The 12,495-nt window shown below is 56.1% G+C and overlaps 5 protein-coding genes across 5 annotated transcripts; 4 read left to right on the top strand and 1 right to left on the bottom strand.

Moving 5' to 3' along the window:
• Positions 1-1,688: 1,688 nt before the first annotated feature.
• On the top strand, positions 1,689-2,226 carry N657DRAFT_645385 (uncharacterized protein). Its single transcript, XM_062792938.1, has one exon. The coding sequence runs from the start codon at positions 1,895-1,897 to the stop codon at positions 2,171-2,173; it is 279 nt and encodes a 92-aa protein (XP_062647557.1). The 5' UTR covers positions 1,689-1,894; the 3' UTR covers positions 2,174-2,226.
• Positions 2,227-2,582: 356 nt separating this feature from the next.
• Positions 2,583-3,714, top strand: N657DRAFT_426246 (epsilon subunit of F1F0-ATP synthase N-terminal domain-containing protein). Its single transcript, XM_062787316.1, has 5 exons — positions 2,583-2,881; positions 2,944-2,973; positions 3,109-3,262; positions 3,327-3,505; positions 3,555-3,714. Exons 1-5 carry the CDS (start codon positions 2,780-2,782, stop codon positions 3,585-3,587), a joined length of 498 nt encoding a protein of 165 aa, XP_062647556.1. The 5' UTR covers positions 2,583-2,779; the 3' UTR covers positions 3,588-3,714.
• Positions 3,715-4,543: 829 nt separating this feature from the next.
• Positions 4,544-5,558, top strand: N657DRAFT_573473 (uncharacterized protein; the record flags this gene model as incomplete). Its single annotated transcript, XM_062788972.1, has 2 exons — positions 4,544-5,114; positions 5,170-5,558. The coding sequence occupies 2 exons, from the start codon at positions 4,544-4,546 to the stop codon at positions 5,556-5,558; spliced, it is 960 nt and encodes a 319-aa protein (XP_062647555.1).
• Positions 5,559-5,590: 32 nt separating this feature from the next.
• Positions 5,591-6,384, bottom strand: N657DRAFT_656132 (uncharacterized protein; the record flags this gene model as incomplete). The annotated part of the gene is made up of 2 exons (XM_062794667.1): positions 5,591-6,217; positions 6,274-6,384. 2 exons carry the CDS (start codon positions 6,382-6,384, stop codon positions 5,591-5,593), a joined length of 738 nt encoding a protein of 245 aa, XP_062647554.1.
• A 4,786-nt stretch (positions 6,385-11,170) lies between these two features.
• N657DRAFT_573629 (uncharacterized protein) lies at positions 11,171-12,212 on the top strand (the record flags this gene model as incomplete). The annotated part of the gene is made up of 3 exons (XM_062788984.1): positions 11,171-11,297; positions 11,355-11,581; positions 11,640-12,212. The coding sequence occupies 3 exons, from the start codon at positions 11,171-11,173 to the stop codon at positions 12,210-12,212; spliced, it is 927 nt and encodes a 308-aa protein (XP_062647553.1).
• Positions 12,213-12,495: the final 283 nt, after the last annotated feature.

The raw sequence follows: 12,495 nt of genomic DNA, 5'->3' as shown, positions 1-12,495 counted from the left end.
CCCGTTTTTTTATGCTCGTATTTTCGTTTCGCTTTGTCGTTCTACTTGGCCTCTGAGAGTTCCATCATCCCATGAAAGCCATCGAGCCTCCTGGCTGATCTCAGCGCTTTGTCACACCGATGGATAATCGAGGCGTTACTGCGCAAGCAAGGCATGAGAGAGTTCTGTGGCAGCGGAATCGCCGGCTCAATGGAATCGAGCCTTCTACCATCTCCAGCTAGCCAACAAAACGGGCAATATCCGTTCACACACGTTACGGGCTGATGTGCATGTGGCTTGCAGTCAGCGGATTGTGTCTTACCACAGTACCTTCCGTACCTTTGTTCAACGAACCTGGCCCGCAGCACTCAGACTGTCAAGATTCTCGAAGGGTTTCCCAGCCGACATAACTTCGGCCCTGAGGCTCACTCGTTCCCGAGTTTGTCAACGCTGGAGCCGGCTTGTTGCGGCCGTCCAAGTGACGAAACTACGCCAGCGCTGCATTGCTGGCTTCCACTGAATAGGCTGGACGATTGATTTTGGGGATACTAGGCAGTTTGAAGGTGCTAATATCGGAGGCAATTATGGGCCAATGTCGCAATGTCTCTATTGCAGGACTCGGAGAGCTGCAGCCGCTGTCTGTTGCTCCACTCATAAGGTGCTGACGCCCGCCCTGCTGTGTAAGAGAAAGTTTTCTCATTCGTAATGGTCTCTCGTCGGGACTGGCTGCAGGCCATCTTGTTCGGTGCGTGTTAAAGGGCTGCTACAACACGCTGCCCGCCTGCCAAGTCGCCTCCAAGAGGACCCAGCTTGTGAGAGGCTTTCTCTCTGATGAACGAAGGACCGTCTCATGCCGAATCCAATAAGACGCTCTCCAGGGCACTATCAAGGCAGTGTTCGACTGGTCCGACCCCGCCATTTGCAACCTGAGGTCAAGGGAATGGAACAGAGCCAACGACCCCGCATCAACACCACGCCTGTAGCGTGGGGTGTCGGCACCAACGGCGTTTCGCCTGCAGGACGCTACTCTTCAAGTGGCAAGCCGGGAGAACATGCGACCTTGATACCTGGGTGCTGACAGATGGATCATTGGCGAACCTAGCACGGGAAGCCTTGGCTTTCTGTGAGATCCGAGTTGCCATGTGAGCGGAGGGACCAGTACAAGTACAGTCCGGCCCTGATGGATTGGTTACCGCACACATGGCCAGGTCGTGATGAAGCAGAGGTGAGGGGAGAAGGGGAAAGTTCCAGAAAGAAGGGGAAGGAAAAGCTAAGAGATCATTTAAGAAGAGGAGGGAAGGGAAGAAGGAAGAAAGGAAACGAAAACAGAGCACAATAAGAAAGGGAAACAGAGCTAGCAGCTATTAACATTCTCTCTAGGTTTGCTTTATAGGGTAAGGTAAGTCACACACTGCCTACCTTAGGTACCTTAGGTACCTTAGGTAAGGTGACAAATGAGCTAGGGTTGGTTGTATATGCTCAGTATGGAGGTGATGGGTACCTTATAAGAGGAGATCCTCGAACAAACATGTGTCAGCAGTCTCTCAGCTCGGAATGCTGGATCAGAGAGAGCTCTCACTGTGCAGAACTGGCAGATTATTTGCGTCCAGATTGCCTTACTACCTGATCAGGGAGAACCAGGGAAGAACTTGAGCTGCATGGCAGGTTTGTTCACGAAACCGGTTGTCCTATGATGAGCTCAACCATTGGCCCATAGCCACACTCCCTCTTCTTCGTGCTCCTCCAGGTGCTTCTCGATCTCAATACCTATACTTACAGGACCAGCGATCATGCCAGTCTCTTGTTCAGGCCGACTACCCGGAGCTGCTGATCAACATGGCGGCATAAGTATGCTTTGAAGCGCACGTGAGACAAGCCATCTGGTGGCTTCCAAGTATCAACTGGAGGTTCAACAATGACTTATTGCACCGACGGCGCAGCACCCATGCGAGCTCTCATCACCGAAACCGCAGCCTGGCTCGCCTGGGGCATTCTTCCAGGTTGCCCGAGACCGGCAGTTGTACAGGTGATGTTCAACATCCTGAAACCACTGTGCTCTTCTGCGGAAGATGATATCCAGATCCTTGGGATGCACAAGCCTCAAAGTCGCAGTCGCCCAGACCTGGGCGCATTAGCCAATGGCAAAACAGTCCTGTGGCATAGAGAACTCTTTGTACCTAGATTGGATCGCTGACTTGGGTGAATACTGTGCAACAGACGGCGAGGGCAGACAGCCTTGAGAACTGCGTGCAGGTTCTCTCAGGTACTGTAGAAATGCCTCTAATGGGGACAGATCAAGCATGGCTGACCAACCTCGCCTACCTAGGGTAAGGTAGTTATGTCTATCGTCCATCATCAAACTTGCTGGACGCTGAGTCGCGCAGCATTTACAGCGCCCGCATGGAAAGTTGCTGCGAACTCGTTGAGCAGATAAATGCATATGGCTGAGGAGATGAACATGACGTTACGTTACCAATCTATCGAGTACAACAAGGACTTCAAAATGCTGACGTTCATGAGGGAAATGCACCAATGCTGGATATGCATTGTCGTTGTTTCCCCGAACTAGTGTATGGATATGGCAATAAATATAGACATAACAGTGTTACGACTCAAGCAGAACGCATGGATTTAACGGGTCTCCATATTGGCACATCATTCGCACAAACATTCTTCCGCAGAAGCTCTCCGGACGATCCCGACTAAGCGAATTTGGGCTCGCAGCCAAATCTGCGCAGAAGACGACGAACGACTGTGGCCTCGCCGACGCCTTGCACGCAATTGAGACAGCGAAACCACCATGAATTCTCTCCGCATTGCTCGTGCGGCTCTTCGGGCACGTCCCGCTGCCCTGCGCCCCCCGCTCCAGCGCAGAGGCTATGCCGAGGCCGTCTCGGACAAGGTACGTCTCTCGCATGCCCGCTCCGCCCGATGCGCTGCTACTAGCTCTAACTTCGTAAACAGATCAAGCTCAGCTTGTCGCTCCCCCACCAGGTACGGTGCCCCGGGTATTTCAAGCTTCCAAGAAGATGATGCGGCTATGAAAGCGCGCGCTAGGAGACCCGAAAGCGACCTTTTGACGACTGAAACGGACCGTTCCCCGAGCTGATTGTTTATTCCCGCATCTAGTCCATTTACAAGTCCCACGACGCCGTCCAGGTCAACATCCCCGCCGAGTCGGGCGAGATGGGTGTCCTCGCCAACCACGTCCCGTCGATTGAGCAACTCAAGCCCGGCGTCGTCGAGATCATCGAGGAGGGCGGCAGCAGCAAGCGATTCTTCCGTACGTCTCGAGATGGAGCTCCGAGTTGCAGGTGGGAGTTCGTGGCTTACACTATGTGCCGCAGTTTCCGGTGGTTTTGCCGTCGTCCAGCCTAAGTCGGCCCTGAGCATCAACGCCGTGGAAGGTTACCCCCTGGAGGACTTCAGCCCGGAGGCTGTCCGCGCCCAGATTGCCGAGGCTCAGAAGGTGGTGAATGGTGGTGGCAGCGAGCAGGATATTGCTGAGGCCAAGATTGAGTTGGAGGTGAGTGTCGTCAAGTCTGGGATTCTTCGCAAACGCTAATACAAGACAGGTCCTCGAGAGCCTTCAGGCTCACCTGAAATGAGTGTACAAAAGCCCATCCCCCGTCCTGTAGTATACCAAAGATTCCCTAGCCAAAGACACGCATTTCGAGGCTGCTCGCCTTAAGACCAGCTGATGAAAGGAGTACACCACCTTTGGCTTACCGTGATCATTGTTACGGGGTCTGTCTCGCTTGCTCTAAAGCACACCTGTCAGCTGCTTGATATAGATTGACGTCCCCTGGCATTTTCCTACACTGCATCCAGCGCTTCTATATGGCGCGAATTTCAGGGAAGGATGGCATTTCCAAGGCTATTGTCCTCGCCTTTTTGGACTAATCATTCTGCCCCCTATTCGCTCCGGAAAACGGCGGGAGGTGGTGGACGGAGCAGCAATCAAACTCATGTACGCTTAGCACTAGCCGGCTCAGTGTCTCTGGGCGGATCTGAGCTTCGTGGGGTGTTCGGCAGAAGGAGTGAGGGATTGTTGTCCCTGACGATGCAGTGGGAGCGATGCCATGGACAAGCCAGAGAAGGAGGAATGAGAAGTAGAAGGAGAAAGAGGACGGTTGACTGTATGATGGTGCGGCTCTGCTGTCTTATACAATTGAAGTCCGTCAACCCTGTGATGCTGTGTTGACGATTTGGACATGGCACTAGGGCAAAAAGCCAAAGGTACCATTCGGAGGGGCCCGAGCACTGACAGCTTGGGCTTGTTCGAACCCGGAGCGACGCATCAGCATTGCAACATCGACGCCATATGCGGTGATCCTGTAAAGCATTGATGGCAATCGCAAAGTAAGTCGAAATCCATCGCCAAGCTCAAGCGGTGCGGAAGAAGGTGAAGCCGAGGCCAAAACGTTAAAGTGACAACGCACGTGGAGCTCACCGACATCGAGTGGGATTCAAGCGTCAGGACGACGGATATCACGACTGCCCAACTTCCCCCATCCCAACCAACTATCGACGAGCTTTCCGTGCGCACCTTATCCAATACGACATGGGACAGAACGAAATTCTAAAGCAGATCGCCACGACCTTGTCGGGCGTCACACCGGCTCGATGGTGCCAGGGCTTCTTCCTCTTCGCAGCTGGAGGCGTGCTGGCCGTGGCAGCCATGCCGCGTGATGCGAAGGCCCTTCTTATGGATTACGGCGCCCGCAATGCTCAGAAGTCGCCGTCGCGTGAGCCTTCCCAAGGAGGTTCTGAAGGGGCCAGGCTGGTTTCCCTCCTTGCGACAATTACGTCCTGGACACAGGTGCCCCATTCCTGGTTCAGCGCCTTCTATGTCGTGTCCCTGGCGTGCTCAATCTTCTGGCTTACCCAGTACTTTGGCAATGGAGTGGTGTTACGGTACATCGCAACCAGCCAGGCAGCCGCCCAAAACACATCCGGCACCTCGAGCCAGGTGGCACTGGGCTGGCTGATGATGTTCCTTCAAGCGACCCGGCGCGTATTCGAGCATGTTACTGTCATCAAGCCATCCAGGTCCACCATGTGGGTTGTCCATTGGCTACTGGGCGTCTTCTTCTACCTCGTCATGGGCGTATCTGTTTGGGTGGAAGGATCAGGTATGGCTTCACCTCGCGAGGAGCTGTGGGACTAGATCTGCTGACAGCCTCGCAGGTGCCATTTTGGACCCCGCCCGTCACACAGAGGATGCAAAGTCCCTCCTGAAGATGGCCGTTGCAGTTCCGGTATTCCTCCTCGCCTGGATTAATCAGTACAAGTGTCACAAGCATCTCGCAGGGCTGAAAAAGTATTCATTGCCGGAGGACGGGATGTTTTGCCACTACATCTGCCCCCACTACACCTGCGAGTGCCTCATCTACCTCTCCATGGCCGTCGCCACGGCTCCCCGCGGCGCGTGGTGTAACAGGACGTTGTTGTGCGCCTTAATTTTCGTCGCGGTCAACCTCGGAGTCACGGCGTCGGGAACTCGCAAATGGTACGCCGAAAAATTCGGCACCGGGCCGATCGCGTGCAAGTGGAACATGATTCCCTTCGTCTTCTGACCGACGGTCCCGGTCTACCGCCTGGTTCCCACTCACGGCCGCTTGAACATGGGCCCAATCTTGCTCCCAAGCTTGGAGACCTTGAGCACATCGCGGTATGTGAGGCTGATGCGCGTCTGTCGCACATTGATCCCGTTGTGATAGAGTGACGGCGAGCGCAGCAATGTCCAGTTCGCGATGGTCTTCTCCGAGATGTCTACGTCGGTCGAAGTCGGCTCAATGCCATGGAGATACTCGGAATAAAGATCTGCAGTGGTAATCAAGAGACTGCGAGGCTCTTGCAGAATTCTCCATACCGGCTCGGGTTCCAGTGCACCATCCTCCTTACTCTTGTACAGGTTGAGGCACAAGCTCGACCCGAGGCTCACCGTGCACACAACGGGATGGTAGGCGCCGCCATCCTTGTGCGGCATAATGCCCGTATTGGGAGGGTATTCGTTGATGAGCACATGGTTTGGCCGCTGGTGAGGGCTAGTGGCGAATATGTTGGCTCCGCCTTCTGAGAGAGGAATCGAGAAGATACGCGATACAACGGGGTCTTCAAGCCAGTCGGGCAGCGGCCGAGCATCGAGCAGTGTGTCGTTGACAACATCCGAGGGCCAAGTCTGCAAACGTCGATGTGTGAGTTGTCTCCATCTTGCCTTGGGTGCGGTTTCGACCTTGGCAGCGTTTCGGTTAGATGCTGACTAAATGATGTAGTGCGAATTCGAGCTACCTTGTGCAGGATGGCCTGTTCCTCGTACTCGGTGATGAAGTCTGCAATATAATATGCTGCCGGAGGAAGGGCAGTTATCCTTCTGGCCTCCAACGACGGGGGGAGATCCATCTGAGAAGAGGGATGGTATCCTGCCGATGTCCTGTCATTCGGTTGAAACCAGTCCGACTTGCTGGTGGGGAGCTGGGCCACTGCACAGCTACTGTCCAGAGACTCCAGACGCGGCAGAGGAGCTGGGCGGCAGGGAAATTGAGGAGGGGCTGCGTCAGAGTGGGACCAGAAAAACAAATTGCACCAAAGCAACGTGAGCAGCCTGAGGCAACCTGGAAGGGAGCAGCGTGTTTGGATCGAAACTCGGAATGCATGTCCAGGCCTGGTATTGCATCCAAAAACAACTTGGACTGTGGACATCATGTTTTTACGAGGTGGACTTCTGTTTTCCGCATCGTGGCCGTGGAGAGAGCTGGAGAGCAGGCAGCAGTGCTGCCTGACTGTCGCATCCATGACATGGTGTCCAGGCCGCAGCTTCCCTTGTCCTTGTTCGTCATTGGAGTGCGCAGATGCGCCCCTTTCGCCGACCAATCGCTGCGGTGGCGATCATGGAGGCCTTTGAATCTGGGAATTGCAGGCCAGCGGATTTCTCTTGTCCCGACCGCAAAACAAACCATTCTGAATGGTGCATTCTTTTCCACAACACATTCTTCGTTTAACTGTTAAGCAATCCAGGGCCATTTCTAACGCCTGCATGTGTCATCAGTATATCATTGGCACGCCCTGCAGCCTCTCGGTTCGGCTACCTTAACTTTTCCCACGTGACTCGGTTTCTTTGGTTTCAGCCTTTGTGCCCTGTGGTGTGCGTGCCCGCTTCCTACCCACCTGGCCCCTGTCTTTCCGTGTTGCTGGCTTGCTTTGGACAGTGGACACGGGGCCGCCGGTTGGTGCGGGTTGTCTGAGCCGGGCTCTCACCATTCACCAAAGGGAACTGGAAGTCTCCGTTTCCTCCACCACACCTCGATTCGGCTTGTTTGGCGCATCTTTTTCTCTCGACTCGGATCAATCGCCGCACACGCCCGTTCCATTTTGTTGAAAGTATCGCGCTCACAGCGACCAGGATGGTGCAAAACGGTGGTTGTCCCTTGAATTAAATGACATGGATGCGCAGAATGCTGCCGAGCTCGCCTTCAAGAAGCCTGCTGCTTCTCCCAAGCGGCCGGGCAGCGACTCCGATCACACCAGGCCCTCCACCGCGACCAAGTCGTCCAGCACTGTCAAACCCGAGACATCCCTCAAGGACAGCAGGCCGAGTGCGTCCGGCGCGCGCCCTGGCGATGAAGATGGCGCCGCCGACGGGAATTCTGATGCCGAAACGATCGTGCTTCCAGGCAAGGATGGCCACTCGCCGTCGAAAGTGCGAAAGATTATCAAGCACGAGAAAAGCGACGCCGAGGACGCCACTCCTTCCTTTTTGAGCCGCAAGCACTCTCATCTGAAGCAGGAGCGTGAACTTGACAACCGCGACAGAGGCGACCGCCCCGAAAAGTCAGACAGGTCGCTCTCGGCCACGGGAGCTGGATCGAGTGAGAACACGGCGTCCATCCTCGGAAACAAGAAGAAGTCACTGGACAAGACGAAAAACAAGGGCGGATCCAGCGGTCTCAGCTCCGCGCCTGGATCTCCACCTCAGCCCCAGCGTCGCCGCCGCTCATCGAATGCCCACTCCAAGTCGGATTCCGAGACTCCTCCTGTGGATGTAGCCAACACCGCATCCAAGGACAAGGCCAAACCTTTGGACAAGGTGGTGCCTCACAAGCGGAAAGCGCTGAGGCCTGACTCGGACGACGAGGCAGAAAATCGCAGGATCCGCCGTCAACGTACCTCGGGATCCGGCCTTGACGCTTCCCGAAAACACCACCTTCCTCCTCCAAAACCGCATCATGAGACAAATCCCTCGTCCCGGGCTCGCTCTATTTCCCCCCATTCCCGAGCCCACCGTCGCAGCATCTCTACCCAGCTTCCCGCAAACTTATCAAACGGCGGTCTTGGGCAGAAGAAGAAGCGGATACCAGCACCCCTCTCCACTGATTACCAGTCCGACGAGTCGTCAGCCAGCGGCAGCCCCCATCCGCGTAGTTCAAAACTACGTGGGTTGGCGACCCCCGCCACCGCCGAGTCCACCGTCTCTCCCGCAAAGATGGCGCCACACAAGAAACACCTCGATGCGCACGGCCAGACCTTTCTTGCCAGAGCATGCGCCAAGGGTGAGTACGACATCGCGAAGCACAGGCTCCAGGAACGCCCCGAGGACATCAATGTCGCCGATTATGCCGGCAATACGCCGTTACAGATCGCTGCACTTAATGGCTACGACGATATTGTAAGGCTGCTGGTGGATGCCGGCTGCAACCTCGACTGCGTCAACAATGACAAGGATACCCCTCTGCTGGATGCCGTCGAAAACGGTCATTTGGACGTCGTCAAGATTCTCCTCGATGCCGGGGTGAACCCGCGCAAGGCCAATGCGTACGGGCAGGAGCCGATTGATAGGGTGAATGACGATCTCGACAATGCGGATGAGATTAGGGCAGCCCTACAGGAAGCCAAGCAGAAAATGGGCGAGCGGAGACGCACCTCTGAGGAGCATCATCCGGACTTGGCGGATGCTCGATCTTCACACGGCCCCGACAGTCCTCGAAGATCACCAGGCGCGTCAGGCTCTATCCACGCCGGGAGTGGTCGGAGAGCCGGTACTGTGCGTGCGACGAAAACCAGCAATCATCTTCTGTATATGCCCATGGACGACAAGACCCTACGTGCAGCAGCCGCCCGTGGCGACGAGGAGACTGTTACGCGCATTCTGCAAGTTAGGGAAAACTTTGACGACCCGGAGTCCATGGTTGCAGCCGCCCGTGGAGGTCATGACATTGTCATGCAGCTCTTATTGGCCTTGGGCAAAGCCAATCCCGATCCCCCGCCAATCCCCAGCTCAAACAGCGAGTATTCGACCCCGATGCTAGCAGCGATCGGCCAAGAAAATATCAAGGTCGTGAGACTTTTGCTCGATCAGACGGACTTTGATCCTACCCGACGTTTTAAGGGGGAAACGTACTACGAGATCGCAAAGAGACGACGGGGGCCGAACTGGATGGAAGAGGAGCACATGCTGAAGGACGCTTATGACGAGTATAAGAAAACGCACAAGGAGGGTCCTAAGAATCGCTCCCCCGCGAGGAGAGAACAGGATCGCGAGCCCAGGCGCAAGGTTGAGGCCAAGGACGACGCTACCAAAGGACACAAGAGGAAAGCCACAAGCCCGACAAGAGAGCACAAGAAGCTGACCGTTGCGAAACAACCAACAAGTCCCAAGGAGAAGCGGCGGGCCCCCTCGCTAGCCAACCATCACGACGATCAGACGTCGCCAAAACGAGGGCCTGGGCGGCCCAAGAAGGAGGATTGCGTTCCCACCATTGCCATGCCCGATCGCGAACCTTCACCGGCCGCGAGACCTACGGCCAAAGTCCGTCGTGCCGAGTCGGATTTTGCGGCTGTGTCTTCTGAGGGAGAAGCAGTAAAACCCAGGAGGAAGTTGGTGTCTGGTAGGGAGCTGAAGGGTGAGCGGGAGAGGCAGCAGCGACGCCCCAGCTTAACTTCTAACGCTTCTACCATGAAGGAGCCTTCCAGTCCCCCCGAGGAATTCGAGAAGATACAAAAGACAGAGAAATATCATGATAGGACGAAGGCTTTGAAAAGGGACGAATCCCGCGACCGGTTATCTGTGTCTGGCGAGAGCACCAACAAGCGGCACAGGTCCAGCGCGACTCCTCCACACCTTGGGCCCGCTGAGAAGGATGGCAACGAGTTTCCCGCCAAAAGGAGACGTCTGGATGCCGAAGCCAAGGAGAAGCGGCCGAAGTCGAGTCAATCCGACGATAGGCTTGTCAATGCAACCACACCGCGTGACCTGCCCCTGAACTCAGCCACAGGCCTTCGACCTTCTCCAAAGACGAAGGACGACAAAGATAGACGACTTACGCCGAAGCTCAAGAAGGCAGACACGCTGCTCCATCACGGCCGTCGAGAATCTGGGAAGTCAATTTCTTCCGAGGGTAGCATCCACGTCAAGTCTGAGGATCCGGATATCGACATGGGCGACGCCGGCTCCGTTGCGAACGACGCTGCCGGGCCCCGATTTCCTCTCCAAAAGGAGAAAGATGAAGACGAGAGGAGGAAGCAGGCCGAGCTCGAAGCACGGGCGCGCGAGGCTAAACGAAAGGAGGACGAACGGAGGCGCAGAGAAGAAGAGGAGATCGAGAAGGAGCGGCTACGGCGCGAAGAAGAAGAAGAAGCCAAGCGGATTGCTGAGGCCGAAGCCCGGAAGCGTGAAGAGGAGCAGCGGCGAAAGGAGGAGGAGGAGCAGGAGCGAATGAGGAAAGAGGAAGAAGAACGAATGAGGCGGAAAGAGGCGGAGCGTGTGCTGCGAGAGGAGGAGGAGCGGCGACGCTTGGAAGAGGAAGAACAGAAGAAAAACCAAGAGGAAGCGGAACGTAGGAGAAGGGCGGAGGAGGAGAGAAGGCAGAAGGAGGAAGAAGAACGCAGGAGGCGAGATGAGGAAGAGCGACTGCGTCGGGAGCAGCTTGAGCGCGAGGCAGCCGAGGAGGCACGACGTAAACGGGAAGAGGAGGAGAGGCGGGAGCAAGAGCGCAAGGAACGTGCGCTGCGGGAGGAGATGGAGCGAAGGCGGGCAGCGAGGGAGGCGGAACGCGCGGCCAAGGAAGCCGACCAACGGAGGGTACGTCTCGAGCAGGAGCGTGCACGCCTGGCCAAGTTGCCCCCAATCTTGCGCTGGCTGGATAGTGCCGTCAATCCAAAACTACCCGAGGTTGCCGAAAAGTTTAGCACTATGCAGGGAGTCAGATACGACTGCATCAACCCCGAGGCAAACGGCACCCGCGACGGCAGAGAGCAGTGGCTGCTCAACACGCAAGTCGCGCTTCTTCTTGGGGAGAAGGATCTGGAGCTGTCGCGATGTAAGTTTCTAACCCGAATCTACGCAATACCGAGCCGCCGCTAACGAGGCCGCACAGATACCGCTTGGAATCGGATCCCCGTCTCAGCTGTTGCAAAGCGTGCTATTTGGCGCTTGGAGTCGGACCGATATGCCCTGACAACGCCCGGTCTCTTCGAGCTTGGTGAACAACTCCAGGACTACTATCAGGGGAACGACCCGCATAAGATGGGCTACCGCCAGCTTGAGCGACTTCGGGCGGAGGCATGGGAGAAGTTCGCTGCAATGGAGATGTTCTTTGTTAAGGTACGCGACTATCCTGGCTGAAGCCGTGGTTCCCTCGCTCAGGCTAACCCGTTTGCAGGCCTCAGATTTCCTATACATTATCCCTACGATACAGCATCTTCGCAACGTGAAGCTCACAGTGGCATATTGCGAGCTTCCGGAGAACGAGATGCAGTGCATCAGTTGGGCACCGCACCAGAAGTGGAGGCGTGATGCAGATGCACACGGGTTCGGTGGGTTTGCGCCGAGCAACAAGCATTACGTCAACGGCGAACTGGTCTCGGAAGATAAGCCTGGCCTCAGGGAGGCGAGTACGTCGCCTTTTCCGCGACAGCGGGTGCCCCGTCGCGGCTTCATCGCGATCCCGCGTGACGAACATGGCTACACAAGGGTCATTAAGGAACAGGGCATCGATGGCTCCGGGAATGATGCTGAATTGCCGTTGCTGCCCAATGGAGTCCACTCGTCTCCCATGAGCGGCTCCTCCCGCGCGGCCACGACAAACGTCAACGGTTTGGAATCGCCGAGCTCGATTACGAACACCACGACAAATGGCGGGGGAGACCACCCAATATCTCCGTCCTCCGAGGCAGGCTCTGCGCAGCTCCGATGTTTGGTCAACGGCACCGGGGCGCTCAGCAACACCGGATAGCGGTGGTGCTGCGTGGGCGCATCCTGAGCTACCGAAACTTGCGGTGTACATCACCTTATTTTCTTTGTTGTCTGGGGCGAAGAGGGTAGACATTTGGTTACGGCATGGATGGTGCCTGCCGGGACAGGCTGCGCAAGCTTACACAAGCAACTCGGGCACTGCTTTCCAGGACTGGACCCAAGCTTCAACAGTAACAAAATCTATGCTGATGGGGCGATGACTGCTCCTCAAACATGCACTTCGCTTTTGCGGGATGCGCCCTGAGCACCGACCCTGATGAACT

Source organism: Parathielavia appendiculata, assembly GCF_033297405.1.
Source record: "Parathielavia appendiculata strain CBS 731.68 unplaced genomic scaffold N657scaffold_6, whole genome shotgun sequence".
Taxonomy (NCBI): Eukaryota; Fungi; Ascomycota; class Sordariomycetes; order Sordariales; family Chaetomiaceae; genus Parathielavia; species Parathielavia appendiculata.
This window is presented reverse-complemented; position numbering and strand designations above follow the sequence as displayed.